This window comes from Calonectris borealis, chromosome 3, assembly GCF_964195595.1.
Source record: "Calonectris borealis chromosome 3, bCalBor7.hap1.2, whole genome shotgun sequence".
Classification (NCBI taxonomy): Eukaryota; Metazoa; Chordata; class Aves; order Procellariiformes; family Procellariidae; genus Calonectris; species Calonectris borealis.
In genome coordinates, this window is record NC_134314.1 from 97,254,368 (window position 1) to 97,279,951 (window position 25,584).

The window sequence follows — 25,584 nt, forward strand, 5'->3', positions numbered from 1 at the left end:
CTGGAGGTTATCTGGCCAAGCCCCTCCTCAGAACAGGGCCAGCTTAGATCAGCATGCTCATGGCAGTTGTTCAACTGAGCTTTGAGCACCTCCCAGGACCAAGATTCCCCAGCCCCTCTGGGCCTATCTTCCAGTATTTGATTACTCTTATTGTGAAAACGTTTTTCCTAATAGCTAACCAGAACTTCCTTTGTTGCAACATGTCTGCATTGCCTTTCATCCTGTCACTGTGCACTTCGGAGAAGACTCTGGCTCCATCTTCTCTATATTTTTCCATTAGGTAATTGAAGGCAACAATATGCCTTCAATAATAATACGCCTTCGACTCTCATCTTCAATATCCCCCCCTCCCCAGTGTTCTCTTAAGACTGAACAAACCCATTTCTTTCAGCATCCCCCTTTACATCATCTACCTAATAATCTTTCTGGCCCACTGCCCCCTTGATCTAGTAGGTTAACATCTGTGTTGTATTAGGAGGCCCAAACTGGATAGGTGGCATGATTGACATTTGCATCTGGCCATCTATTACTCCTCAGTCCAAATTATTTTGCTTATTCTTAGCTGGTTTTACTGAAGGTGGCTTTTTGAATAATTCAAGACTCAAAGTCCTCTCCTCCCACAATAGCAAGATATCTTAACTACAGTGCTGCACATCTTATTGATGAGGGCTAAGAAACAGAACTGTTTACAACGAAAAAGCTATTTCCTGAGAGAATGCTTTGCATTAGTGATACTCTTGATTAACGTAGTTTAATTACAGTGGGTCATGGTATATAAGCTGTTTTTATAGATGGTATCGCTCAATACTTTTTATATCGCCACAGCATAAAATACACTTCCTCATGATGGCCCTCTGACTTTAAGCATAGGGAGAGAGGACAGTGTAGAAATCGCTTTCAAATCCCAGGGACTCTACATGTAATGTACTGTTAAATTAACTTCTGTTTCTAGTGCGCTTGGAGGATCATCTGCCCTTCACATCCCAGCCTTTCCTGGTGGAGGTTGTCTTATTGACTATGTACCCCAAGTATGCCAGCTGCTAACAAACAAGGTAAGTTAGTAGAGAGAACTCAATTTTCCTTTCCCGTATGTGCTGTACTGTATTGCAGTAACACACTGTAGCATTTCCATAGACATAGTTTTCCTTCTGCCAGGTAGTCCAAGCAGGGCATACTTAAGGTGAACTACACAAAGAATACCTTCTTGATAAGAGTTGAGCACCTATGCAGGGCATTGAATATAATGACTCTTTTAGGTAAACAGGCATGTTTGGGATCAGATCCCGGAGTGGATTTTTTTTATTGTGACATCTTACGATTTAGGATAAAATGTTGTATTGTACAACACTGTATTGTAGCATACTATTTTGCTAGTAAATACAAATGTGAGGTTTGCATATTATTTTTCCAGTTGGAAGATATCTAAGTTCTCATACAGTAGTCATCATTGTAGGTTTTGAGTACTTTCAGTGATTTTCTTCTCAGATGTTTCGTCCAAATGAACTGAATCAGCAGTCTACTTAGATGTTTATACAGTAATAGCTACTTAAGGTTGCTGAAAAGGTTGTGTTCTGGTTAGCTTACTTAAACAAAAAAGAGTGAGTATAGTATTTTGAAAGCTTCTCCATTATTGAAGTGTAATTTTCAAAAGAAAGCTTAGGGGCCAACATCTAGGAATCTGCCTATTACAGACCTCCTATTCATATTTGTATATTATTTTTACCTTCATTTGTCCAAATGAGGAAAATAATTTTCTCTTTTGTAAAAAGTTCTTCAAAATGTGTTTCCATAATTATATTGGAATCTATCTTTAAAGTTGTTTTTGTTGTGGTTTTCTGTTAGAATTACTTTCTGTTTTTAAAATCTGCAAGTACACAGGACTGTTTTTATCCTTTCTTAAACAAAGTCCCTTAAGCAAACTTATCATATGTTTTCCTTTTCCCAAAATAACATTTCAGATCCCACACAAAGCCTTCAAAATAATTGTAGTTTTTTATAAAATGAAATAAGTCTCAATTTATAAATAGAATTTAACTTTAAGGGGTACAAGATAGCTCTCAGCAATGATTGCATCAAGGCTTTTTCAAAAAATTTAGGAAGGCATTTGCCAGCCAAGGAATTCTAGTATTACTATATCCAAGAAAAATATTCTTCCTGTTCTTTTTGTGTTCAGTGGGGGAAAAAGGTTTTTAAAATGTTAGTTTTCATTCTGGAAGGCAAAGGGATTTACATAGGGAATCACATATGGAACCATACCGAAGTAACCAGTTGTAAACCAGATGCTCTTGCAGCCTGACAACACATGCATTGTTTCTGTTATGGGTCAAACCCTGTTCACACTGTTCTGCTAAGTAATCCCATTCAAATCAATAAGAAACCATACATGGTGAGAGGAGAATTTTGCCTTAGGTCTTCCAAGTTTAGCATTGTTGGATTTTGTCTGTGCCAGGATGGAAGTCTTTCAAAACCCAGAATGCCTCAGAAATTGATGCTCGCAGTTGAGTAGGTGGCTTCCTGAGTCAGCATGAAACCACTGAGAGAGCTTAGTGTTAAGAAGATTTTGTTGGAGGTGCAGTCTTCAGAAAACACCCAAGATCACTTGTGAAATATTTTTTTTTTCTTTTATAACCAGAATGTTATTTTGACACTTAACCAACTGTCAGTTCAGGTCATTATGATTTGCCTATCACAGCTTCCTGCTCAAACTTCAGCAAGGCAAGGTCGCTCATTTTTTTTCTTCATTCTTTATCATGCGTAGTTAAACAGTGCTTCAGCATATTGTGAAATACTAAGCTTCACTTAGAAGTGAGTGAAGAGATTTCCTTACAAGATTTTCTGTGTGCAAGATCCACTGTTTGTTTTAAAGGAGTTTTAGGATTCTTTAGGGAAATCATGCAAGCTAAATGTAGGATTCAGAACTACTACCATGTCAAATGTAAATCTTCCTTAACAAGGAATGTATGACAAATTGGGAGCGTTGGCTTTTTTAGTCTTTCTGTAACTTTGGATTTGTTTCTTTCTTTCTTTTTTAAGGTACAATATGTTATTCAGGGATACCATAAGAGAAGAGAGTATATCGCAGCTTTCCTGAGTCACTTTGGAACGTAAGTTTTCTTTTGATGCATTATTTTCTGTAGCATGGGGGGAAGTGTTGTTTTCTGCACATGGTCCTTGGTTGTGTGACTGCTGTCCACTGGTCACTTTTCACAGAATGATGTGTATAGATTGTCTCTCTGTAGCAGTACTGGAATGAAGTTCAGTGTTACTTCACTTCTGTGCCAGTTGCCAATCTGATTTTGCTGGAAAATAGCTGGTTATGGGAAAAGGACAGTAGGGGTTTTCTCCTCATGCAAAAGAAATGTGCTCATTTCTGAATAAATGACTGGAGGGGTCTTACAGTAATAGGCAGTGACTGAGGTGGGAGGATGGGGAAGCGGGTATGGTTCCAAGCCTTGCAGGAGCCAGAAACCACTGCTCGGCGTAAAGGCAGGACTGGGAGACCAGCGGTCGAGCAGTATCTTGTCTCTCTCGAGAGAAAGGGCTGTCGGGTCCTGTTGAATTCCTGCAGTTCAAAGGTCCGTGGCCTGGCATGATGACACGTTAGCTTCACAAATCAACTAAACAGGGGTGCCTTGGCACTCTGAAGGGTAGGCACTTCGGTTTCCCACCTAAATCCTGACTTGAGCAAGAGTTCAGCAGCTGATGCGAGAACGATTGCCTGACCAGTAGTGCTTTACCTCATTGTGAGGAGGGGGTTTCTGCTTCCGAGTGGTGATGCCAAATGACATGGATATTCAGGAGCCCTTCAAATCTCAGGTCTCTCAAGTGATGGTAGGAAGACAGGTGGCTTCTAGCATGCACCCAAATTTCGTACAAGTATAGATAGATAATAATGACTTGAACTAGACATACGAGTAGATAGAGAGTCGATGCAAGCTCAATCCTTATGAAAACAAGATATTTCTTTTTCTTCTGAGAAGACTACAGTATAGAAATGACCCAGGTGTGCCTATGATTTTATTTCATTTGCGAAGTGGTTCATGAGTCCTGATACTGCTTGAGACTCTTAGAGATTACTGACTCCTGATGGTTGAAACTTTTAATCCATCTACTGAACAGGTCTTCTACATTTCATTTTTTGTATGCTCTTGTGCTTTGCTTTTTTTATATATACTCTTTTGAATTTTCAAATTTAAACTCTTCTCAGCCTGCACATTTTCAGTTTTACCCTGTCACTTACTACAAAGTTAATAAATTATCTTAATCTGAGTAACATACAAGGAATTTGTGTGTGTACAGTTTTTATCAATTTAGTACTGCAGATGCATTAGTAGGTTTCCTTTCATTCTAAAGTGTATTTATCTAAACTGAATATGGCCTTTCTTCAGGTAGAAACTCCAATACCACAGCATAAATAAGAAGATTATTAAGATTAAAAGTTTAATCTAATTTTCATTTAGCTAGAAAATTGTAACTGTTAATAAATAAAGCAAATAGTGGAATTTTCTGAACAAACAAACAAAGTAATCCCTGTAATACAGAATGTACATATTTATTGTTCAGTTTTAGAATGAATGGTAGGTAAAAATTGTATTCATTTTTTTGTATTTTTTGTTGATAGTGGTGTGGTGGAATATGATGCAGAAGGCTTCACAAAGCTTACTCTGTTGCTGATGTGGAAAGATTTTTGCTTCCTTGTTCACAGTGAGTAACACTTTGCCCCAGGCATAAACGTCTATCCTCTTGAAGATACAAGTTCAAAAGGGAAAAAATACAATTACAGGAAACAATTTAGAAGTTTTAGCTATTTTTATCCAGTGCTTAAGGTATTTTTGATGTGACCATGACACTTCGAAAACACAAAATCCGGATTGTATTTGGAGAAGGGGAGAGGATCCACATCGATAGCATACTGCCTGCTTTATAGAACACCAAAAGCATCGTGGGAAGGTTTTCTGATAATTTGACTGAAGATTGAGTTCACAGTTGTAACTTGTCCTTTCAAAAGTGTCAATAATGAGGACCAATACTATACACAACCCGGGAATACCTAAAATCTTCTGAAATTGTCAGGAATTAATGCATTCATAGTGATAGTGAAGACATTTAATGTAGGGAAAATACATTAAATGACAAATAACACTATACTGTTGTTAGGAGCCAAAAGTTATTCCTAGATGGAAACTGTATAGGCAAAACTGTCTTAACAGTTTGCTACAGTATGTAGCTAGATTTGCCATCATTTGAAATTTTTAAATCAAGATTGCATTACTTTCAAAAATACATTCTTAATTAAATAAATATATAGGAATTACTTCATGTAGAAATTAGTAAGCGTGGCTTTGTTACTACCTTATTCATGTTACCTTAAGTAGCAATTATTATTTTTCCCTATGGTAAGGTGAAATTCACAGGTATCACAGATGTTTTGGTCTTTCAGTCATGTTACCCTTTATTTTTGATTGTTACACTTCTCATGTTTGTTTAAAATAATTACAGTGCAACCTGGGCAGCTGCAACATTGGTGTTTGGTAACACTCTAGCACTGGAGTATTTGAGATTACATCATTTTTGATTGTGGGCTAGCTTTTCATGTGGAAAACTAATGATGTCTTAATGACATCATAGAAATCTGTCCCAGAGTTTTTAAAGCAAGAAGTGGGGATTGCCATTGTTCAGAGAAGTCGTTCACCCTGTGTTGTATTGGAGATCATAAAGAATGGTCTCACTGATCCCCTTCTTTTTATCACTTAAGATTTCCAGACAGTAATGACTGTAAGAGGTCTAGAAAACTTAAACCTGAAATTAAAAAACTTCCATCATATTAGTATGATTTACATTGTGGAAAAGAAATAAAACTGATATTTTTTTTAAAAATTGTCCTTATTACATCTTTACTTATTCTCCAACTACAACTGAGAATTGGTCACTGGGCGATTGTCTTCTATGAGATGGTACTTCTTTATGTACAACCTGCTTGAAGATTTCCTTCCTTTCTTACTCCTCAGTATATATGGCTTAATTTTATCAGTGTTAAAATTCCCGTGGATTTGATTTTTGCTAATCTAATCAGTTAGATTTCAGGGGAATCAAAATTCAAATTTCTGTTAAATAACAGAGTTGGTTTCAACTGTGTAATATTCAGAGTGCTCAATTTAACTGGCACAAAAGCTACAATTATAACGAATAGTTTATCACTATGTATTAACCCTGTGGCCTTAGAAATCATAGAGTGGCTTAGCTTTGTAAGCCATTGCATCACCTGCTTGTTGAACAATCCACTGCAAAAACATTTATGTTCCATGCACTGAAGGATATTGCAATGAAAGGACCGAAACCTGCACTTCATTTCCTGAGTGAAGTAATGCAGGCTTTCATCTCTTAACCACTGACATAACTATGTATATTATGGTTGAATATTTAGCAAGCGTCTAATAAAATGTCTGGGAGAGATAGCCGTAAGTTGAAAACTGTTCTACTTTATATATTTACTATAGTATGTAGAGAAAGTATTCAGAGGAGAATAAATAGGTCAGTATACAGCAAGCATCGTGGCAAATCAAATGAAAGGAACCAAATTCTACCTTAAAACACAGAAGAGCTACCTAATTGCAAAGGTAATCATTAGATTAATGCAGCTGCTGAAGTTATATTAGATCAAAGAGCAGTCAAAGGAACTGTTGCTTTAGTGGTTTAGTTTTAAGAATTAATCAAGTGCTTTCAAATGTATGACAGAAGAAATAAACATTTAGAGAAGTTCATACATCCACATAGAAGTGGAAATCATTAATCAGGCTTAGTGCTTTTGATATTGATACTGTTTATGGGTAAGTCTCAGTACGAAGCTTTGTAAGTAAACTTCAATATACTGCTGATTTCTTTCTCTTCTTGTTTATAAATCAGCTATGATTAGTTTTTGGAGGCAGATATTTCTTCATATGCTTGTTCCTGCACACATTCTGTGTGTTTATATCGTATATAAATGTAAACATAAGTTATATTATCTGTGCATAATTAAGAATTAAGTATCCTTATTGGTATGGACACAAGAATAGGACTCCAAAGCAACCTGTATATAGGCTTTTCAAAGATTAATTTTTATCATACGAGATTTTTAGGTTATCAGCACAAAGGGGATTGACAGAAGTTGGACCAATTGCAATAGCAAATGAAACACTGCTTGTATTAGTGGTTATTTAAGACATCTTGAAAAGGACAGATATTAAACTAAAAAGGTTTTGTTTCATTGAACAATATTTCGGGGTATGGAGAATGTTGGAAGCTGCCAGCATTTGTATCTTAAGTTTGTATGGGATCTCAGACTTACGTGAAGTTGGTGGGAACACTTGCTGCCACTGACCTTGGCTAACTGTAAGGGATTTCAGGTTTTGTGTTGGGTAATACCAGTGACCCAGGAGGTCCAAAGTGCTGGTCATGTAAAAGCTAAAGTTTAATTAACAAGCTTTCTTCCTATGGGAGTGCTTTTTGTCCACTCTCTTACCTGTCTGTGCAATGATGTGGTTACCTCTGTCAGAGAATAGATCAGACATAGGCAGCATCTCAGCAAGAAGGAGGTTTTTACACAGGAAAGAGAAGCAAGCAAGGGGCCTAGAGCGTTAATGGGGTTATAGGAGGTTGTACTTATGAGTATCAGGCTTTGGGCGGACACCGGCTTCTGGATTCAGGACTTTTTGGTGGAAGTCATCAATGCCAGCTTCTGATGCACTGGATATTGCTATCTGCTCACATTTATCAGCACAGCAATTTGTGCCAATGCAGTCAACTTAGGTGGTTTAAATTGATGGCCTGAGCTGAACAATTGGGGTTTGCTCACATAAACCTGTTTTGGATCTGGATTAGCACATCTGTCCACAGCCTCAGAAAGCAGCTTGTAAAATAAAGACACAAACAAAGAATTTTTGGTAGCCATGTTTATCAGATGAGGCTTGGGTGAAGAGGAAAAAAAAAAAGATCATTTTGGGAAAGAGCATTGGTAGCTGGGAAGACAAGTTTACACTACTGTGCAAAGAAAGTACAGTTTATTCTATTAATGTTCAGAGAAAGAGGAATGTATGTCCACTCATTGTAAATAAACAAAATTGCGTTGAAGAAGTAATTCCTTCTATCGGTTCCCTTTCCAAGCAGAAATAACTCATTAGGCTTCAGATACTGTTTTAATCATTCAGAAGAGCAACAATAATCGTTAGAATTCAGGTAAATGTTAATTTTTCAGGCATCTGGTGTAGTTTAAGATGTTACCTGCCCTTTAAAGGAAATTGCCTCACCTCTGGAAAGTCAACAAAACAGAACTAACGAGCATTCGTCAGCCCCTTCATCTATTCCTCCAGCAGCTGTTTAAATAAACAAGTTAGACTTCGTGGTAGTAAATGGCTAGCAGGAAGGTTTGGTAAAGTCTTAAATGGAAGATTTTTCCTAGATGAACGTGTGTCTGATTGCTATTTGTGTTTGCTATTTGGGTTTAGGAGAGCTTATGTGAAAAGGCAAAAGTATTTTCTTTCATCTAAGATTGTATTTATTGTTCTTTTTGAAATTGCTTCTGCAGATTCCTATTTGAAAAATCACATGCCTACCACACTAACGCCACAGTCACTGAGATAATAAAAATGTTTGAGAAATAGTTTGTTTATCCAAGCAATTTGGAACCCAGAACATGAGACTGTTTCATGTAAACATTCCCGTAAATATTTCAGTAAACCTTTATCTGCCTGTACTTTCGGCCATAGAGGCCTCTCTGTTATATAGGATCTGTAGATCTTGTTAAATGTAAACGTGAGAAGTAGCTAGTGTTTGTTGTTTTGATATAGTATTTAATGCAGTTGGAATATCCTCAGTGACTCCTGTGTGCTACTGGAGTATGAATAATCATTTGAGTGGGGTTGGTAGTTTTAGAGATACATTTTTTTTCAGTTTTCTGTCATGTAAGACTTGCTCACATACCTTTTGGAAGCTGAAAAGAAGATAGCTTTCAAGAGTTGCTCTTCTTCATCAATATCAGTGCCTGGCAGTCATCACAATTAGCACTTAAAATTCCAGGAAAAAAATCTTTGGAAGAAATTAAGATTGCATTGGCTCTACTTCTTCGGGGAAGTTAGTCTGATTATGAAAGAGAAGTCTCTTCAAGAAAAGGTATGGAAAAATAAACTGTTGTCTGCCCGAGTCGTTTCCTAAAAAAGGGCCAAGTGTTGAGTGGAATATTTACATTAGATCACTTCTGTGAGCTTTTATCTAATGAGGTGTTTTGGCTTCCTTACCTGGTGCTTTTATTTTATTCTTCTCATTGTTCCTTAAATGAAAATGGGAATTTATGACTCTGTGAAAACTAAGGGAGAAGGAAAAAGAGAACATGACAGTGTGATTAACAAGGTATAGGAGAATGGAGTGATGTCTGGTAGTGTCAGGAAAGCAAGATAGTTCAGAAGAAATGTCAAGCATAACAAAATAAATGTTTCAGGAGTCTAGTATGAGAAGTTCAGTGCTGATCAAAAAAGTCTGCAAAGATTGTATAGGGATGTCATTTTGTTCTTAAATGAGAAACTGGAGATTAACAAAGCCCCAGTGATGTAAAACTGGCTGGCAGAAGTCAAAAGCCATTTGGATCTTGTGCTTGGGAGTAATTTTTTGACTGTTCAGTAACCAGATAAGTGTGTCTCATGAGGCGGTTGTTTCTTCTCACTCTCTCAGTACTTTCAATCAGTACCACATATTTCTTTGAATCTGGTCTTGAAAGTTTCTGAGCGTTTGTCGTTCTGCCTACAGCAAAATATACCCTGAGCAGAGGGGGTCTCTTCAAAACTTTATACATTGTTTTAATCACCACAAAACAAAGCATTCTCTGACATTTCCTGTGTAGTGAGGTGCATATCGCTTAACTGAAGTCAACGAAAGCTGCAGATACGCAGCAGTGTGATGGAAAAGTAGCCTGAGTCACAGGCACACAGTTCTGCATAGGCATAGGCAGGGGCTAATCCCAGGACTGAATTGCAGCATTTGGAAAATTAATTAGCCTTTTGCTGATGGTTTTTCTCCGTTGCGTGTTCTTCTCCTTTATTTCTAAGGGACACTGCCAACTGGATTTAGTTTGAAATTTGTATTGAAAGCTGATAATTTAATTTTTGTCATTAAGAGTACATTAAACATCGTGTTCCTTTCATTCCATCCTGAGTACTTACTTGCATGTGAGCTGAATGAGATTTTCCGTATTTAGGTATTCATAATGGATGCACGTGAACCTGAAAACAGAGGTTTTCTTTTCCTCTTTCTCTGTTTCTCTGTGTTCATTTTGTAATCATGTCACTCAGTATAAACTAGTTTTAGGTTCGTATTTATAATTCTGCTAAAAAAGGGAGAAAGGGCACAAGGCGATTCATAAAACTTGGTATGAACAGCAACAAACAGGAAACAACTCTCGTGATAGGAATTAGGTTTTACAAGTATTTTATGATGGTCTGACGTGTGTGGACTGGTAAAGTATTTTTAAGTGTCACTTTGCTGTGGATGTTACCTTTTTAATTTCTGAGAAACGCATGTATTTGCCATACTTTTAAAACTGTAGTATATTGCTGTAGACATTAATTGATATTCTTCCAGGAACTACGAGCACTTTAACAAATGGACTGAAAGGTTTTGTAATAACTTCTTATAAAATTGCACTTTTCGGAAAAGTGAACTCTTGCTTTTTCTTATCTAATAGATATATCTAGAGTACTACTACTATCTGCCCAAGTATGACAGATAACTAATAAATTTTCAGAAAAGATGCCTGAGATAGGGAACTGATATAATGCTATTTTAGCCACTTAATTTTTGAAAAAAAGTAATTAGGTCACAAAAAGTCACTGACAGAGTTGGGACTTGAGTACAGATTGTGGTACTTTTTCTTCATACTCTCTGTCTATGTCTTGTGTCTACACATTTTGGCATTCTCTCACATGACATTCACAGATAATTTTTCTCTAAGGTGAGAACTATGTTAAAGGTGTGAGATACATCAAGTTGAAAATTGCTCGTAGTAGCAAGTAGAAAGCAAATATTTTGTTTTCAGTCTGGAAAGGAGATGATGAGCATGGGTTTCACATGGATCAGTCCTGGGTTCAATACCAGGCAATGCTTTCAGAAAAAAACAGGATGATACAGAACACCACAGGATTATTAAAGATAGGAAATTGCTAGAAATAAGAGCTGCATCAAGAAAAGAAAGATTTTCTGAATCCTTCTTCCCTATCTCCTTCCTCTCTCTACCCAATGACAATTACTTTGTCACCAAAGTAAATTTTTTCTGAGAGTCCGTATGTGACACAGCTATGGCACACAAAGGCGACTGCTACATGCCTTTTATGAAATAGACAAATATAATTTACTGTTGAATAATAAGAAATACACCTTGGTTTAGAGATAGAACTGGTCACAAAGATGCTTAAATGTCTAAATGGGGGAAGGCGGGAGCGCTTAAGCTGGTTTTCTGACTCCTTTGTCACCAGTTCCCCTGCCCCATTCAGTAACAGTCCCACATTTTCCCTAGTCTTCCTTTTGCTGTTGCTGTTCCTGTAGCAGCCCATCTTGTTGTCCTTAACTCCCCTTGCCAGATTCAACTCTAGGTGAGCTTTGACATTCCCAACCCGGTCTCTGCACACTCAGAGTGTGTCCACATCTCATGTGCTTCCTTTTTATGTTTGAGTTTGATGAACAAGGGAGCTCCTTGTTCATCCATGTAGGCCTCCTGCTACTATTGCTTGACTTTCTGCTCATTAGGATGGACCATTCTTGAGCTTGGAGGAGGTGATCATGGACCCCTCTTCTCTCCAGGACCGCTACCCATAGGATTCTTCCATGGGAGGAGCAAGATCCCTGAACGGCCCAAAGTCTGCTCCCTGAAGCTTAGGGCTGTGATCCTGCTATTCGTCTTGCTTCATCATCAAATGGAGTATTCACAAGAGAGCACCAAAAATGACTGGTAGTCTAGAAAGCGTGGCTTAAAAGACTATGATCCACAAACTAGTTCGTTAGGTCATGAAAAGGCAATAGAAAGCTAAGCCTCTAGAACTGTGAAAGGTGGCTTCAAGGGCAAAAGTGATAAATTGTAATGTTCAGGAGTGGGAAGAAGCAATGGGCCTATATTGCAGTAAAGTAGATTTCAGTTTAGCTTTAAAAATATCTGGAGTGGCTTAGTTGGCTGGTTGGGTCAGGCAGGATTACACTGCGTTGTGATTTGAAAGCTGTAAGCCTGCATGGAGCAGAGCTTGAAAGAACAGGATAGCATGTGTGTCAGCAAAGGGTCCTTTTGTGTCAGCAAAGGGTCCTCTTGACCTGCAGGATAATGTCACACTGATCAAAGATGACAGTGAAATAAATCAGTTTCCTTTCAAATCCCAGGCAGCATTTAAAACAGGAAAAAAAACTTATTTGCAAGCCTCATAAGCTTAATAAAATGTCAGCGAGAGAAGCCAATGTTTTTGCACAGCTGCTTTTCAGGTAAAAACATGCTTTAGAAGTCTTCCTGCCCTGCTGGCAAGTAATGTAAAACTTCTCAGCGTTTAGCAGTGCGTCTCTGTACTGGGAAAGCAGAGGAAAAGTTTTTGCCTTTTCTCCACCAGTTACATGCGACGGTCACCAGCCTGTGCCAAGAAAGGGCACAGCTTGCTTTTTATGCCCATAATAACTGCAACTGTATTTAAAATATAAGCTTCAAGCAATTCAGATGGAGAAGAGGCAGCTTTTAGTAGCATCAATCTCATCAGCACTTAGAGAAGTTACTATAGAAACTGTTACAGCAGAAACAATAAAAGGAAATAAAAACGGAAGGGGGAGGGAATTAAGATCTTTGAGAATTTGAAGTAAAAATAAAGCGAAATAGATGTCACTAGCTGAAGCTAGTGAGATAAAAATAAAAAGCCTTTCTTGTAATTAAAATAATCATGGTTACAGGAATTAGAGAAGGAAAAGACCTGGGAGGCCATTATGCCATTTCTTTGAGCCAGATACAGGATTATGAGATATTCCATGGGATATTTTTAGGAGGTAGTACAGTCTTGCTGTAAAAGTCCAAAAAAGTATGATAGTCGGGTTGGGTGATGACACTCCAAAGCAAGAAGACATTATAAAGCGGTTTTCGGGTTGTTACACCACTTTTTCATGGTGTCTGACCGCATAGCTGGAAACTGCTTGAAGAATATCTTGATCTGATCTGTTATTTAGCTCCTCTGTAAGACTAAACAAAGAATTAGATACTCTGTCTGCAGCACATGACTGTAACTTAAGGTATTTAAACTATTTTTGTCACGTTTTCTTAAAATGCTGGTTTTGTATGAAGGATGGGGTACTTAGAAAGATACAGGTTATGATAAAGACATGGGATATTTTTACAACCATATCATCAGCCTATGCTGAAAGAAAATCAAAACAATACTAATTGTAAATCTAGTTGTCATTGGTGCCTAGACTATATTGTAGTTCTCATTATCAATGGAATGAGAAACACAAGACAGATACAGCAGTGTCATGCAATCCTTTTCAAATAAAAATGTGTTACATACTTTGTATTTAAAAAAAAAAAAGAACTAACAAACCAAAACAAAGAAAACTAAGCGATAAATTTATTCTAGTCTCATTGAAGTCCACAAGGAAGCAAATCTACTCTCTGTGATGTGTTGGAACACATCCATCACAAGTAATTGTTTCCATTAATCATAAGCATTCAAGGGATGTCTAAGAGTGCTGGAATGAAAGGTAACCACTTGGCCATTTCCATAGATGTGATGTTGTCATAAGATGCATTACGGAAAGGGACATACTGTGGTGCAAATATTTTGAAAAAAGAAGAACCAATTCTTATTTAAAATCTAGCCTGGACTGACAATAGCTGAAAGTTATTCCTGTCCAATTAAAAAAAGAAGAGAGGAAAAAATAAGGAAAATTAGATTCCTTCAAGCATTCCTTAATGTCATGATGAACATCACCAAAGTTACTGCAAACTGGGTATTTGCCAGCACTTTCAATAACTGCTGTCAGCAGCCTCGTGTTCTGGAGGTAATGCGTTAATCCTGTGCTAAAGAAAAGGTTCCTCGGCAGTTTTCCTCCTTTCTTATCCAAGCTGAATTCTTCCTAAGGACCTTCTAATAACCTTATCTTCTAAACATCTCAGTGGGCTCCCTTCCCATTCTGGAATATTATAGTTGCTGACAAAGGTCAAGAAGATCTTGTGTTGTTATGAGGATCAATCCTTATACAAATGGACTGGCTCCTTAGTGAGTTACTCTGTTGCCAGACCCATTTCCATGTACAAAACAAGGAACTGTGAATTTCATATATTCACATAAATCGTCATAATCGCAAATATTGCCATTTTTCCATTATTACAATCACATTTCAATATTTATGTTCCATGTATTAATATTGTACATTCAGTTGATATATAACTGATGCAGTTGAGAAAAAACGTAGTTGCCTTTTTTCGTAGTACTTACTTGTGTTTTTCTAGTATTTATTTGGAAGTATTTTGTATATAAGTCATCGTATTCATTTACTATGTAAGTGTTGACTTTGCCAATGGGGTGGATATTTCCCATAGCAAGGGCAAACCTAATTATTTCAAAACCAGCTGTGATTACCAACACACCCAAAGTGCCATAAGTGTCACAGCTAAAATTCCATAAACAGCTTTTCATTTCACATTTGAAATTTTGAAATGTTGATTTCAAAATAGCATCTTTCCGCAAAGAACCTGTTTTTCTTCAGAAGGGTTGTTAGCTCTAATAATATTTAACAAATTCAAATTCCTATGACTGTGCTCTCTTAACTTAAAGTCCCACACTAATGCCATTGATATGTTATTTGTCATCCTTGCTCTCTCATTCTTGCAGGACTACATCATCAGACACCAAAGCAGGATAGCTGTGGCATTTAGTAATTCTGTGTGTGTTTTGAGCCAAATTCACCTTTCCATTTTTTGCCAGCAGAACGTAGGCTAAAGGCCTTCAGCACACAAGAGTCGAGGAAAGATTCACTAGGCAAAATAGCCTGAAATCCTGCCCTGCAGAGATTTGTGCTAGCCACTACAGTCCCCAAAATGCTTGCGGCTGAATCTGTTTGGGTTTCTCAGTAGGTACGGTGACCAGTATGATTCCTGAAAGGCCTTCTGTACTGGAATTTCTGTATAAAAACTGAAGATAGCTGCGTTCCCTTGAAGTTAGGTGAAGATTTTTCACCCATCGTACAGGCTGTCTGAAACAGCTTTCCCATAGGAGAAGTCATGCCAGAAAACCTACTAGAATTTTTTTTTTAAATAGAGCTTGATAGATGTGTAAGGAGCATTATATAATATGGTATCTGTGTTACCACCATGTTGCATTGTAAATTCACATGGGTCTCATCCACATTAACACATCATGAAAACTGGAGAGCTCTGAATTCAAGGAACTTTTCAGTTTGAGGCAGTGCATTCAAATCCACAAGTTGTTTTTCCCAGCAATGTGACCTCAGTTGCAAGTAAAGGCAGAGAGAATGTGAAATTCACTGAACCAAAAAAAGAACAACCAAAAAGATGATGAATATATACTAATAAGAGACAGTTCTGGAGCCTGGAATATGTGTTTCCTGTTTCCATTACTTACTTCATCAGAAGTACTTGAACGCAGAGGCAGTCTCTGGCCAAAGTTGGATGATAAGTAAGGAGTGAGTCAAGGGATTTCGGGAAGAGAAAGGATAGTATCAGGCTAACATTGTTCCGTGTTCTCTGGAGATTTGGGTTTGGCACATCTTTCCTGTACCCTTCTTGTTTTTCTTGTGAAATAATTTAAACAAAACTTTTCACATGTCCAGTAATCATTGATTCTGAAGTACTTACGATGGCAGTCAACATTGGAAGGAGTTGTGTTTGGCTGTATAAAGTGTTATCTACTATTAAGTTTCAGAAGAATTGGGTCCCACAGACTGGCACTCAGCATCAGTTGACAAGTTGACTGTCCTTTCATTCCTGGTCTGGAATCCCTAAGTAGCCTCTCAACTCATGAAGGTGATGTGAAACAGTTTTTAAAATATTTTTTGTAGCTATCATCATCTCTTACGATGGTTAGAATCATCACATTGAAAAGCTCATGCCAAAATGAATACATATTTAATCAGAGCAAGGCTTCGGTGTTGTGCAGAAGGGTAGAGTCTGTCAGATGGGGCAAACCAGAACAGTGTCTCCTTTGGCCAGCTCTGTCCAGCCTGGGAACTGAACTGGAAAGAATACTGTGTTATCTTGTGTTTGAAGGCTGCTCCATAAAGCAAGTGGAGATTGAATTAAGGTTGTGCAGGCCATGAAATCTTGTAGAAGTAGAAATCTCAGCAGTAAAATATCCAGATCAGCCAGTGTTTATGAGTGCAAAACAAATTACAGGTGCAATAAACTGCAGCAGATTCAAGCATCCCAAAGGTTAATAAGATAACCTGTATAGTACCATCCAAGCATTAAAACGGTGCGTAACGTTCAGTGAGTAAATGTTGACTTCTGTGAAAACAAATATCTAGATTTATCCAGTGCTATACAAAGGATGAATAAACCTTTTCTCTAGAACAGGGGAACAGTATGTGGAAAATTTTCTAAATATTACCATCTAAGTACTTTGAAATATTTGTATGGTCAGCATGCATTTCAAGCATGGTTTTGTTTCCCCTTCTCTTCTCTCCAGTACTTAAAGGCAGGGAGTGGTAAACCTGCCTGTTTCTTCTGAGCATTTTTCCCTCAGAAACCCTATAGCAGCACTGGTGTATGCTTTTGCCAAGACATCCCTTCCACATTTCATACCCTGTTTAAAAAGCTATAAATTTAGATGCTAAAGATATTATTTTAAAGTTAATAAGACTGTCGAAATCAACTCTCTAGTTGTTGACGTAAGCATAACAAACTAGGTAACCTGTTCCAGATCTCAGATGGTTGTTCTTTAAGAAAATGAACAATTAAACCTTATTGATTCATTGCACAGTTTTTTAGTTATTAAGGAATCAGGATTTTGGATTTACGATAACTATGTTTTGAATATATGAATGCATTATATGCTAACTAAGTCAAGAGAAGCAAATTTGTGTGTTACTTCTCAATAGTTTCTTATGTTTCAAAAAGAGAGCAACTTCAACTATTTATAAACTGTAATTAAGTTTCTTTACAACATGACTCATTCTCAACAAGCAAGTCCTTTTTCTTTTGCTTTCTTATGAACTGTGTGGGAAAATTAGTGTTCAATCACCGAAGAATTTACTCAATGCTTAATTACCCAAAACAGCCCTCCAACTTCTGCTCATGTAGAGCTTTCATAAAGACGTGATTTTCCCCGCACCATGGCTTTCTAAAACTTGACTTTTAAAAAATGATCCGTAAATTGTAACATAGGAGAAAGCAGCGTTTTACTATGGTATTGGCTTCTTTCTCCAGTGTGCTGCTTTGAGCTCCTCTTGTATTAACAGTGTGATGCTTAGGAAAGCCAAAGTAAGAAATCATCAGGATTAAATTACTTTGAGCAGGGAACTGAATTAGAAAGCTTTACTTTCCTGAATGAGCTAATTGTTTAAATTTTCCAAAGGAAATGTTTCTATTTCTGTGAAAGAAGAGGTAAATGGGACTTCCTCTGACATAATTTTCATTTTAAATCTGAGTTTGACAGCAAGATTTTTACCTTCATAACCAAATATTACTGCTTAACTGCATGACTTGTATAAGCTTGCTAGTTGAAGTGACTCACTTACGTAGATGAAGTTATTTTTAGAGAGATAATTTGCACTGTTTAGAAGAAAGGAAAAAAGGGAGAGAGAGTCCTACTAAGAGCTAGATCCCTCATTATAGTTTACAGAGCTCGTGAACCCAGCATCCAAGCAAAAGATGACTAAGCAAGGGGTCTATTGGTACTTTCAGGAATTTACAGACATGAGTCATCTGCTTATTTTCTGCAGACATATCACCAGGGTACTTTGTGAGTCAGCTGTTATTTGGAAATAGTACTTGTATTCAACATGAATACGTTTTTGTAGTTCTTGGGTAACTAGCATGCCAAACCAAAGCGGGCTTTTATAGTTTGCCGAGTTCAGGTGTTGATTTGCAAAAGCAGTGCGTTGTTTTTAACTGTGATGCGTTTTTCATGACAAAGTGTAAATGCTGTCTGGGATGTAATTATGATAACAGCTACCTTTGCCACCTTACGTATGGCATGAAGGCAGATCTGATTTTGTATTAATGCACAGATTAAAAGTCAGATTGCCTATACAACCAGGTAAAAAGAAAAACTTTCTTTACCAACCTGTGCGACTATGAGCAGAATTTGACCTTTTATCTTCAAAGCACTTTGCTAGCGTTGATTGCCAATGGTACTTGCTTATTTTTCATGTACGATAAAACGCTTCACCCCAAATCCAAGCATTCTGTTCACTGACAGTGTCAATGGACGGGCATCCACTGCGACGGAAGTGAGTTCTTGCCTTCCCTTCCTACTGCTGAAATAATAGCTGGCTACCTTGAGATATGTATAACACTTTACAACTCAAGGCTGTTTCCTGTTTACTGGTCTTTTAGGTGTGGTTGTGTTCCAGAATTAGGGACAGGTTTTTTTTACTTGGTTTGGACTCATCTCACACCTTGTATTAAGGAAACACTTGGGTTAGAAAAATGGGAGTTTGGCGATTTTAGGTGAAGGTTAGAAATCAAAGGCAGATCAAATTTTTCCAAACTCTGTTTGCAATTCAGGATGATACTGCTGTTAGCCAGATGTGGGATGCACAATTTTAAATCTAATTTGATTATCTGATTTAACAGTTTATAATGTAAGTAATTCCTGAAAATTCCTATATAGGTTTTGGTTAATAAAAGAACAAAATGTTTTCTGTCATATTTTGGTGATACCGGTGTTGGAAAAATATTTTTATAAAAGAAAGGCTTCTTGTAATGAATGGAAGCGTCTCTGTAGTGATAGCAATGTCTTGATTATCCATTTAAACAGCATTTCTAGTGCTAGATACTTTCTCTTATGTGCAAACCTTTGGTTTTAGGTAACAGGAAGAAAACTACTGCTTGCCCCCATTATGTAAACAGAGGTTTTCAAAGGAAAGTTAATGAAAGTTAGAAATTCTCAAGTAAAAAGTTAAGTATAAGGACTGAACTATTACTGAAGTGTTTTGCTAAAGTTTGTCATTCCTTTCACGCAGTGATAAAATACACAAGCATACAGAGTAGTTTTCCTTTAAGGAGTTGGTACTTGAGGAGGAAAAAGATGCACTAGAGGAACAGAGTTTAAGCACTCAGAGCTGAAGAAGTACATTTATAACGTTAAAACGGAGGGCCTGTCTCCTTGCTTCATACTCTTTTCCACGGTGAAGCCCTTCAGAGGCTGTGGCACACACGTATCGTCTGCAAGGGGAGGAGACCGCTTGCTTGCTGATAAATGGCCTCAATACGCCAATGTTTTTCAGGGTTGTTATTTAATAATCATGTTATAAAGAGGAATTTGACGGAGCAGTCTAACCTTTGATTTGAATCTAACCTTTGTTACAGCAGTGATCTGCCCTCAAATTACCAGAACTCTGCCCGTGTCATTACCACTTAAATATCTGCTGGAAGCTGCTGTGTGAGCTGAGTCACCAGGACTCAGGGAGTTATCACGTGTAGCTCAGACATTGGGTCATGAACTGAGCAAACGCTGTTGTCCACAGTGATTTGTTGTATTTTGAGACTACAGCTGGAATACCACATTCAGTTTTGTGTACTTCATGGCTACAAATAGTTTTACTTACAGAGTTTGGAGGGTAATTCCAGGAAAAGGGAGCTATGATTTGGCTGATGCACCTCCAAGTATTCAGACATGATTAGAAAAACTGAAAGATGAAGGGACTAGGAGGATGATAGCATAGGATTTAGAAAAATAAAATCTGTCTTACACTGATATCTCAGTCTATAAGCAGAGAATTCAAAGGCAGTGGTCCGTGAAGTATTTAAAGTAGAAAATATAATGCGTTACCAAGCGTACTGGAGAGGAGATCCTGTTCCACCTGAGGATGGGTTCAATCCTGTAATGTTCCTTTCTCTTTCTTAAAATTCTGTTTGTAGTGATTTTGCCACCTGCTTTGGCTCCTACTTCAGTTTTTACAACCTGTTTATTAAGTTAGGAGTCTTTCTTTCTCTTTAAAAAGGACTGTGAAGTCACAGAGAATACTGAGAACCCAGGCTCCTATGAATGAATTATAATCCTACTAATTTATTTCACTCATTGCTACACCAATAGGAGAAATTATTTAAGATTTACAGGGAGATACTGTTCCATTGCAGTGTTCTTTCATTGTGCAGAATTAAAGAATTGTGATTTGGAGGATAACAAAAAATACAGTTGTAGGTGCTTTATAAATGAAGTCTACGCCTTTAAAAGAAATGCACATTCTTCTGTTAATTTTGGTATTAGATTAGACATTTAATGTAAATAATTCATCTGTTGTCATAACTCAGTTTAACTACAGATTTCTGAAGCATCCTGAAATTAAAAGAAGACCAAGAAAATCTTAAGTATAAATCTAGCAATGAAAAAGTTAAGTTAAAAAAAAAAACAGTTTCTGGCCATATTATTAACTGTTGTAGACTATTTTATTGTTCTGCCAGACCTAGCTGATCATGAGACAGTGATAAGCAAAGGGAACTAAGAGGTTCTGATTTTTATTTTTAGCGAGCTATTTTGGGTATTAATGACTTTGCAGAATGTTTTTGGTTTTGTGGGGGGTTTTTTGTCTAATAGATGACGACAAGTTGAGATCTTTTCCAACTCATGTGACTGAATCTTTCTACATCCTTTATCAAATCATTTCCCCACTTTAAGTCTCAGACAGCTGTAAAATGAGAATGGTAATGCTTTTGATGTCGATGGGGGCACTAAAATGAATTGGCTAAAGCAGATAAAGATAAATTTGTTTCTTGAATGGGAAGCATAAACAGAATGTATTTTGTGAATTTTTGAAAGGGAAAATTTCACTGTAAAGGAAAATACCGCATTATTTTTTCTATAACAAAATAATCATGGTGTCAATGTTGCAATTAGCATAGAACTACACTAGCTAAACAATTTTTTAATTATGTAATTTACAAAAATGTTTTCATAAAGCAAACTGTGCCATACAGCAATATATTGGAATCATTACTTACAAGAAATGCAGAAGTATATTTTAGAAGTAATCATCAATTTCTCCTGTCACCTTTAAATCAATAGAAAAGAATGATATATTCCCAGTAAAAAAAAAAAAAAAAAAAACCACAGAAAAAAACTGCTATGTTGTTTTCTTTTTTCTTTTTTTTTTTTCCTTTTTTTTTATTTCAGTTGACCTACCCCTCTACTTTCCTCGAGACCAACCAACCCTAACGTTTCAGTCCGTCTACCACTTCACTAACAGTGGCCAGCTGTACTCCCAGGCCCAGAAGAATTACCCTTACAGCCCCCGCTGGGATGGCAATGAAATGGCCAAGAGAGCAAAGTAAGTCAGATTGCTGTTTCCTACTAAATATTCCATTTATTACACGGTCATCTGTTGGTAGAAATTTAATGGATTTAACTGTACATTTCCAGTGTTATAAAAGCTGAACCTGTTTTTGTTCTCATATAGTCCTAGCATTTCCCGTATACGAGTATGGACAGATACTTTATTAATTATGCTTATTACATTAGTGCCAGAGGACTGATCAAAAGAAGACTCTTTCTGCTAGGCATTGTACAGGCACAGAGTGGTGACAATCTCTGCGCCAAAGAGCTTCCAATCTAAGTAGACAAGATAGCCCCCAGCAGGAGTAATCTGCATGAGAGCAGTCAGTCAGGGTAACTCCATGGTTTTGTGTTGGCGTCGGGGGGACCCTGAAGGGAAGCATGTGAGATGGGGAGAGCAAGGAAGAAAAACCTGAAAGATAGGGAATAAGGCGGTAATAAAAAGACACGGAAGAACAGGAGGAGGTACAGCAAACCACCAGTCCAGCATAGGAGGCAGTCCTACCAGAACTTGAGAAAGTTATCTGAAAGTCTGAATCTCTCTTTCTTTACTGCTTTTTCTGTTGGCTAGAAACAGAGAATCTCTGACTCTTTCCTCTGCAGTTTTTGTGCAAGCTCTTGTTTCAGGCGGGGGAGACACCACTTCACTCCGAATATCCCCTTTAGTTAAAGATGACAGGACAGCCTCCCCAGAGTGGTTCTGTTGCAAGGGCAAGCTGCCGTGGGCAGTGGTGCCCCTTCTGTATACTAGATATTATCCCTGTCTTCTAATGAAGCAAAACAGATTTTACCTGAATGGAGCAATATGGGCAACAGCCTTGCTGCAGTATTTCGATTTTGCAAAGTTTTGTAAAAATGTCAGAACAGCAAGAGAGTTAAGCAGGCTGATTATCAGTTGTTCAGCACATAAAGGCATCAAACTGCATAAATAACAAGGCATATTGGGATGAACGTTTTGAATGACAATCAGAAGATTAAATTAAATTAGCAAAGATGCATAAATAAGAGTCGAATGAAAATAGTTCAAGCTGAGTAAATCAAATGAATGGCATGGTCAGAGACTGATTGTAATTTGGAAATGATGGAAGCAAACAACAATTGACTGAAGCATTTGCAGTTTTATACTAATTTAAATTTTATGGATTACATCAAGTAACATTTGATTTTGGATTTTGATGCATTGTAATAGAAATTTTTTCGCTAGTATTTGGTTTTACTACCATACTATCTAGGAGAGCCATTTCTGATCAAATATGATTTTTTTTTTTTGTAGACTTGTTTCTTTTCCCTAGTAGAATATTATGAGTATTTTGTTTAAAAAACAAAACAAAACAAAACAAAACAATAACTGGAAGCATTACTGTGGCTTTTTTTATGACCGTACTACAAAATGCATTTCTTTTGCAGCTGGAAGCTTACAAGTACCTATGTGCTGTCTAAGTGCATTCATTTATGAGCGGGTGTATACAAATGGACTTCTCTGCCCTGCACTTGAAATTTAGAAGTATTGTAACAGTTCTTTTAAAAAGCACTAAATGTGTACACTTACTGTAACATGTACTTTTTGTGAGGTTATTCACTCTTATGTTTGAGCCTTTGCATTTAAGTTTTACACTAGATACGTAATATGAGAAAGATGATGAGAAGCGGGGGAAGAAAGTATGCTGCAATGTCTGAAATAACTATCATTGAGCTGCAAAGAGACAGAGAAGCTGCTCTAGTTAAAAGCGCTTTGCTTGCAGGAACAGCTAGTGATTCCTGAGTAGGTACCATAAATAAATCAGTATCAAGAAAAGTATGATGTTATGATACATCTTAGCATATTTTAAGAAAGATTTTTAACACAATTGAGCACCTTATGTAAACAGTGTTTAAAATATTTGCTAGGACTTCTTAGAATAGGTTAGTGTGTTTCAACACAACCAAATAATTTTTCATTCTACTTTATTTGTACCATAGCCACGTTATGGACCAAGTATATGGGAATATATGTAGATATATAGGAAAGTGTTCTAATTAAATATATTAGTTCAAGCACCACGTCAAACATCCCAAATAAAAACAGAAAAGAAGGATACATGATTTAGCCTCTAGAAACAATGTAATTCTGCTCAGCTGAAGTAAATTTAGCCCTGGATAAATCAGAGACGACTTGTTTGTGTTTCTAAATACTGTCTATTAGGTTTTGCTTATATGTAGTCTTTTTCCCTCTTAGCCAAATAGTCTCCCAAATGCTTGGCATCCTTTGAGACAAAATAGCTCTGTTTATCTTTCTGGCCCTACTGTTCTAGGGCCACAGGATCTCCCACTTAACCTTCTGGTATCTGACCAGATACTCTGCCCTTATTCTCAGACACTTGAGGGATCAGTTTACACCATCTTCCTCTCTGTAGCTTAAGACACCATCAAGGACTTTCGCTTGCTCTTGCACCAGCTGGGTTCATTAGCTGTCCAGTCAGGTGTTGAGTGAAGCATGTATACCGCATTGCTTTATAGGGTATAGAAGCATCACCAAGTTTGAAATACAATCACTCAGATTTCTTCATCCTCAATTTTAGCAAGCCCTGCCTCTGTTTTCAGCAATTCAACACAGCCTGCGTATTCATAGGCAGAACTGTGATAAGTTCATGCCAAAGGGACTTTGATTCTGTGCCCAGCTTTCTCCTAGGGTTGGTTTTTGTTGGGGTTTTTTTTTCAAACAGGTGAGCCCATCCAATTCCTTCAACTCAGGGGCTAGACTTGAAAGTCTTGGTATCCTTGCTTATCTTTGTGGCCCCCAGCAGAGGTAGGCATCTCTTTTGAAGTTAAGACTTAACCCTTTGCTGTAGCCTTGAGACAATCAGTAGTAGTTATAAGTAGGAGCAAAATTACTCCCCTAAAATACATACATATAGAAGTAGATTGTATGCATTCATGCTTAGACACATTATCACCTAAATCTAAAAGGCAAATTTTCAAATCAGAGTATCAGTTTAGCAGGATCTTTTTCGTTCACAACTGCTCATGTTCTTGCTGAAGTAATTGGACCAATTTATGCCTGTCTGATAAAGTCCGCAAAATGGAGCTTCTTTTCCTCTGTGTCCTCTTAAGCAGTTTTTAAAATCACCGGCTCCTTTGAGGCCCACTGACTTAGATTCCTTGCTGAGAGATAGCATCTGGTAACTGTAGCTTGCTATTGTCTTAGCCCAGGGATTGCCCTCTGGCTTGATTTAATTTTAAGGGATAAATCAAGTCCTGATTAAATAATGTGATTCCAAATGCCTCCAGATTGCTTGTTTCTCAACTAAACGCAAAATTTTAACCTGTTCCTCCTGCTAGAAACAGAGAAACCAAAAATATTAAAATTTTCCCACAAGCTGCCGAGATGCTCTTTCCTCTCAGTTCACATCTCAGGCTTTGCCTCTCTTAGGTCATTTATTTATATGTCTGTGGCCTCCTGTGTAAGCAGCTTCTCCAAAAGATTTGATCCTAAAATACAATAGCAAGCCTAAGAAAATACAGTAAATTATGGAAAGTTAGCAGCCTTGTTTGTGGTGTACGTGTGAAGTAAAACATCTCTGTGCGGTTTCCATGGGAAAGCTCTTTTGTTTTTTGCTTAAATAGGCATTCAAGTGTACATAAATGGAGTCTTTAAAGAACATGCAGACTCTAAGCCTGGGATTTGATGAAGGAATACTGTAAATAAAGCTTGTTTGTTTATACAAATCAAATTCAGTTCTTAGATGCACTCTGGCCCAATTTCTGTTCGACCCAGTACTGCTCTGTAGACTTAGGTTATACTTCAGGGAGAGCAAGTCAGGACTCTGTTTACTCTCTTATCCTACATAAATCCACCTACTTGTCATTAAAAATAGCAGGAGAATGGAAAACTGGTATCACAATAAAAAGTTGTTCCGAGGCTTCATATTCTTTTTTCAAGGTGGCTGATAAAACTGGTTTCTGAATAACATTGTTGTCCCTGGCCATTCACCGGTGTTTGCTGAATGTGGTGTTAATTTTACATATCCCTCAGGGCTCTGTAAGGGTGAAAGCTTAAAAGGACTCAAGTGCTCTCAACTGTATATTGGCTGTTGCTCTGCCATAAGGT

At 37.4% G+C, this 25,584-nt stretch overlaps 1 protein-coding gene across 1 annotated transcript in view; it reads left to right on the plus strand.

Annotated features, from left to right (window-relative positions):
* Positions 1–25,584, plus strand: part of BABAM2 (BRISC and BRCA1 A complex member 2) — a 182,325-nt gene that overhangs the window by 137,367 nt on the left and 19,374 nt on the right. The window contains exons 8-11 of the mRNA XM_075146831.1: positions 953–1,052; positions 3,034–3,104; positions 4,622–4,704; positions 21,339–21,492. Of these exons, the coding sequence (XP_075002932.1) occupies positions 953–1,052; positions 3,034–3,104; positions 4,622–4,704; positions 21,339–21,492 (408 nt within the window). The remainder of the gene's footprint in view (positions 1–952; positions 1,053–3,033; positions 3,105–4,621; positions 4,705–21,338; positions 21,493–25,584) is intronic.